This window comes from Glandiceps talaboti, chromosome 19 (genome assembly GCF_964340395.1).
Source record: "Glandiceps talaboti chromosome 19, keGlaTala1.1, whole genome shotgun sequence".
In the NCBI taxonomy this organism is placed as follows: domain Eukaryota; kingdom Metazoa; phylum Hemichordata; class Enteropneusta; family Spengelidae; genus Glandiceps; species Glandiceps talaboti.
Genome location: NC_135567.1, coordinates 16367806 through 16372689, shown reverse-complemented (window position 1 = coordinate 16372689; position 4884 = coordinate 16367806). Strand labels below are relative to the sequence as shown.

General features: G+C 38.4%; 1 protein-coding gene across 1 annotated transcript in view; it reads right to left on the bottom strand.

The window, feature by feature from the left end:
• Positions 1-256: 256 nt before the first annotated feature.
• LOC144450209 (speckle targeted PIP5K1A-regulated poly(A) polymerase-like) overlaps positions 257-4884 on the bottom strand; it is a 9750-nt gene continuing 5122 nt past the window's right edge. Inside the window, exons 5-8 of the mRNA XM_078140797.1 lie at positions 4841-4884; positions 3212-3444; positions 2536-2628; positions 257-1817 (exon numbers count right to left, since the gene is read on the bottom strand). The exon at positions 4841-4884 is cut by the window's right edge and continues 225 nt beyond it. Of these exons, the coding sequence (XP_077996923.1) occupies positions 652-1817; positions 2536-2628; positions 3212-3444; positions 4841-4884 (1536 nt within the window). The 3' untranslated portion in view covers positions 257-651. The remainder of the gene's footprint in view (positions 1818-2535; positions 2629-3211; positions 3445-4840) is intronic.

Below are 4884 nucleotides of genomic sequence, written 5' to 3'. Positions count from 1 at the left end.
GTGTAGAATCATGAAGTGACTTTCTAAAAATCCATAGTTTATGAAAATGTCTTTACATGTATTTCCTGGAGTGGTGAATCATGAAGTGACTTTCTAAAAATCCATACTTTATGAAAATATCTTTATTTCCTGGAGTGGTGTTCCCTTTTACTGCATATAATTTGCGATAAATGAATGACACATAACAATGAAGAAGAGTACACACAATTTCTTTCTTTAATTCATCAAATTTTGACTTATGCTTTTTGGTTTTTTGATACAAAACATAGTAAAATAATACTCTTAACATGTTATGATTTAATAATTAAAAACATAAATTATACAATCCACCATGCAGTCTTCAAATACGACAATGAAATCCATTATGGTATCATAAATGTGGGAACGCTTTATTTTAACTGTTTGCTGAAAACCATGATGATGTCTCCGATTTCAGAGAGAGTGTTCTCTTAGTTACATTTTTTATTATTTTCCTGTAACTTCTTAAAATATAAAAACCGGCTAATATCTCTTTGGGATACACATACAGAGGAATGAAGGAGATTTTGAAATTCCTTTTTCTCCATATTAGGGATCAAAGTCATTGCAAATCATGCATGATATATATGTCATGTCTCCGATTTCTGGTTATCTTTTCTCATGTTGCTATGATCACTCTCCCTCAACTTCTTTGAACAAATAACTGTCCAACATCTTTGGGAAATAGAGTACAAAAAAATGGAAGAAATTTTGAAATTCATTTTCTCCACGGTTTGGTTCAAACTTTACTTTTAGAGAGTCTGAAGCAGTTACTTTCCCAAATTCAAACCTAGCAGTGAAGTCCAAGAGTACTGGTTTCTTAGCATCTTCAAGTTCTTTTTTCTTGACAGCAAGGGATATCTCCTTTTCAAGGTCAAGTCCACATGAATCTGGATGTGCCATTTGAACTTGTTTTCTAACCTTCCTTCTTCCAAGCCAAAGTTGATGTTCAGTTTTACAGATGATAGCAACCGGTTTATCTGTACACTCAGTCTCTGTAACATTGGAATCGGAAATCCCGGAATCTATCCGTCTCCTCTTTTCCGGAAGTGACTCTTCCTTCTCTCTACCTCTATCCTCTTCCACCATCTCATCTGCACATACATCAATATTCTTCCCATCTTCCTTCCCAGATGATTCCTTGTCATCTTTCATTTCGGTACATCCCTGCTTGGAAATGCCTGAATCATCCATATTCATACCAGTATCTCCATGACCAGCAAGAAACTCAGCATCACAACTTTCTGTTCTGCACTCAAACAAGAAAACATCAGTAAGAAGTTTCTTATAGAACTCCAAAATCTCCTTAAACCAAACCGACTTCATTTCATCAGGCTTCTCACATCTCTCTACTAAACCCTCAGGAAGCTTAGATTCATCATATGCAATTTTCATCACATATTCTCTATCACCGATACTGGATCCACTTTCAGACAACTTCTTCACAATCTTTTCTTGACTTGAGAATAATCTTACTAAACCCATTGATTTTTGTGCACTTCCTTCTTCTGTGGCAGCTCTAGAAAACTCCAGTTTTCCTTGTTGAAACAATTGGAGTGCATGTTCTATTTCCTGCATAAATGTTTTCAATGTGACCGCATTGACATTCATGGCTACATTGTGGTTAAGTTCAAATGGATCCTGAACACAGAGTGATGTTACTTTGAAGTTCATGTTGCTAGGGAACAGCTGATTGTTGACTTCATTGACTGACAATGGACATCCTGTTCGTGGACAGACAGCAAAGCTGGCGAAGTCAAAACTGGAATAGAACTTGAAGAATTGGTGCAATAACTCTTCTGTAAAGCGAGAAAGAAATATGTATAAAGACAAATTAATATTGATATTTAATTGAAGTATCTGGTGTATGGTTGAGATATACGTCTCCAGATAGTTGGATGCATGGATGGATGGATGGATGGATGGATGAATGGATGGATGAATGGATGGATGGATGGATGGATGGATGAATGGATGGATGGATGGATGGATGGATGGATGGATGAATGGATGGATGGAAGGATGGATGGATGAATGGATGGATGGATGGATGGATATATTGATGGATGGATATATTGATGGATGGATGGATGTATGGATGGATAGATAGATAGATAGATAGATAGCTAGATAGATAGATAGGTAGATAGATAGATAGATAGATAGATTGATAGATATATAGATTTATATAGATAGATAGATAGATATATAGGTAGATATATAGACGGACTGATAGATAGATTGATAGATAGATATAGATAGATAGATAGATAGATAGATAGATAGATAGATAGATAGATAGATAGATAGAGATAGATAGATAGATACATAGATACAAAGTGATGATTCGGTTTGTAAAACCCCTTCAGTTGCTATATTACAACAGTATATTGAGGGGTACTGTTCCGCACAAACTTAATAGTAATGATTCTTTAGCAAGCTCATTGAAGAAAAGACAGCTTGCAGTTCACACTTAAAACTTTATAGTATGTAAGAACAATATTAAGTCATACTTACCAATATTCTTTCCTGACTTTTCAAAGGCTACTTTGTCTGCATTTCTCGTGAATGAACAGTCCCATTCATTGATAATAACCTTCTCTGAATCATCTGCGAAAAGAGAGAGAGAGAGAGAGAGAGAGAGAGAGAGAGAGAGAGAGAGAGAGAGAGAGAGAGAGAGAGAGAGAGAGAGAGAGAGAGAGAGAGAGAGAGAGAGAGAGAGAGAGAGAGAGAGAGAGAGAGAGAGAGAGAGAGAGGGGGGAGGGAGGGGGAGGGAGGGAGGGGGAGGGAGGGAGGGAGGGAGGGAGGGAGGGAGGGAGGGAGAGAGAGAGAGAGAGAGAGAGAGAGAGAGAGAGAGAGAGAGAGAGAGAGAGAGAGAGAGAGAGAGAGAGAGAGAGAGAGAGAGAGAGAGAGAGAGAGAGAGAGAGAGAGAGAGAGAGAGAGAGAGGGGGGGGGAGGGAGGGAGGAGGAGGGAGGGGGAGGGAGGGAGGGAGGGGGAGAGAGGGAGGAGGGAGAGAGAGAGAGAGAGAGAGAGAGAGAGAGAGAGAGAGAGAGAGAGAGAGAGAGAGAGAGAGAGAGAGAGAGAGAGAGTTATGTATCATCTCTATTGTCATTGATGTACTGGAAAAATTTATAAAAATATCAAAAGTTTCAAGTCCTCATCATTAACCACATAAAGAGAAACCTTCCTTACCACACTTGATACACAACTCTTCAACTGTTGGGATAATTTTCGTATCTTTCTGCTGTAGAAAGTACAGCGCCATCAGTGTCAGGGCATAGTTAGACAATTTAGGTCCAGCAGCATTGGGATTACCAGCTAATCCCTTCAGTTTAGCCCATTGTCTGATTGTATAGACGAAAGGTCTTACTTGATTATCAGTCTCACCATAGAAATCAAGCAGTTCTGTGTTCTCCATGGCCAGTCTAGGAGTATGAAGTACACGACAATCAATGAAAGTAAGTTACATATTCCAACCTTCACAGTGAAGCTATTACAAGGTTGACACTGATTGGATAGTGGTGATATGAAGCTATTACAAGGTTGACACTGATTGGATAGTGGTGATGTGAAGCTATTACAAGGTTGACACTGATTGGATAGTGGTGATGTGAAGCTATTATAAGGTTGACACTGATTGGATAGTGGTGATGTGAAGCTATTACAAGGTTGACACTGATTGGATAGGGGGGATGTGAAGCTATTACAAGGTTGACACTGATAGGAAAACATACATATACAACTATTGACATCGATGAATTGATGACCGAAACCTATTACAACCATGGAAAGTAAACAACTGAATTGGATTAATAACTCCTGGTACAGCATGTTGGAAGTACAGAGACTTGTATTACATTCCATTATCTGATATCATATTATAGCATTACCAATTCCAGTGAATTTTGTGACGTCATCACTGTACATTATTACTGATAATGTACTCCAATATTGGGCATTGCAGCTCCGGAACGAGCATAACAATACAAGCTTATTTGTTCTGTTTCTTCATACGACTAGGAGTTTTTTCGAAATGTATGTTGTTACTTGTGATTGTCATTTCCACTGTTTAAAAATACAATGCATTCATGAAACAAATTTGTGTTCACAGCAGTTCATTGAAGCCTGTGTACGTGTATGTACGTGTGTCACTATGATTAGTATTCAGCTTCCGGGCCGAACATGGCAGACGGTGTTCAGCGCTGTGTATATTATACATTGTTTTGCATTTCTCGGTCTACAAATTCACTGGAATTGGCAATAACTATAAAATAATAACAATAATGTACGCCCTCCCAGTCCATAATGGACTCAAGCAAACTTTGCACTCCATAATGGGCTCGGCTGTTGCCTCGCCCATTATGTCGTTCAAAGTTTGCTTTAGTCCATTATGGGCTGGGAGGGTGTACATTATTGTTTAAACAACAGTTGTTTGCCATCTCTTTACATAATAGTTCATAAACAAATTTGAAGTTCCACAGGCATTTCATGTACGCATAAAATAAAAAGGCCATAAAACTGTTCTCATCAAACCATCAGAAATGTAACTTGATACAAGTCTTTGCTGTTGCAACATGCTGTCCCAAATGTTATTAATCCAATTCAGTTAGCTGGTAACAGGTACTGTTGTCAGTGCTTCAATGACAGCACATGACCCACGAAAATGTTAATTCAGATTGGTCACATATGTGATGTTTTAAGGATGTACCATCATCCAAGTTAGCATCCTGGACGATTCCATTAAAACCTTTCCTCAAAGTGAAGGGTGGGTGCTTGAGCGAGGGCGCTAACACAGTTGAGTATGGTAATGCATATTTGTACCTGTTATTGATGGATATATCACAAGATATCGCTGACTCTGTGTG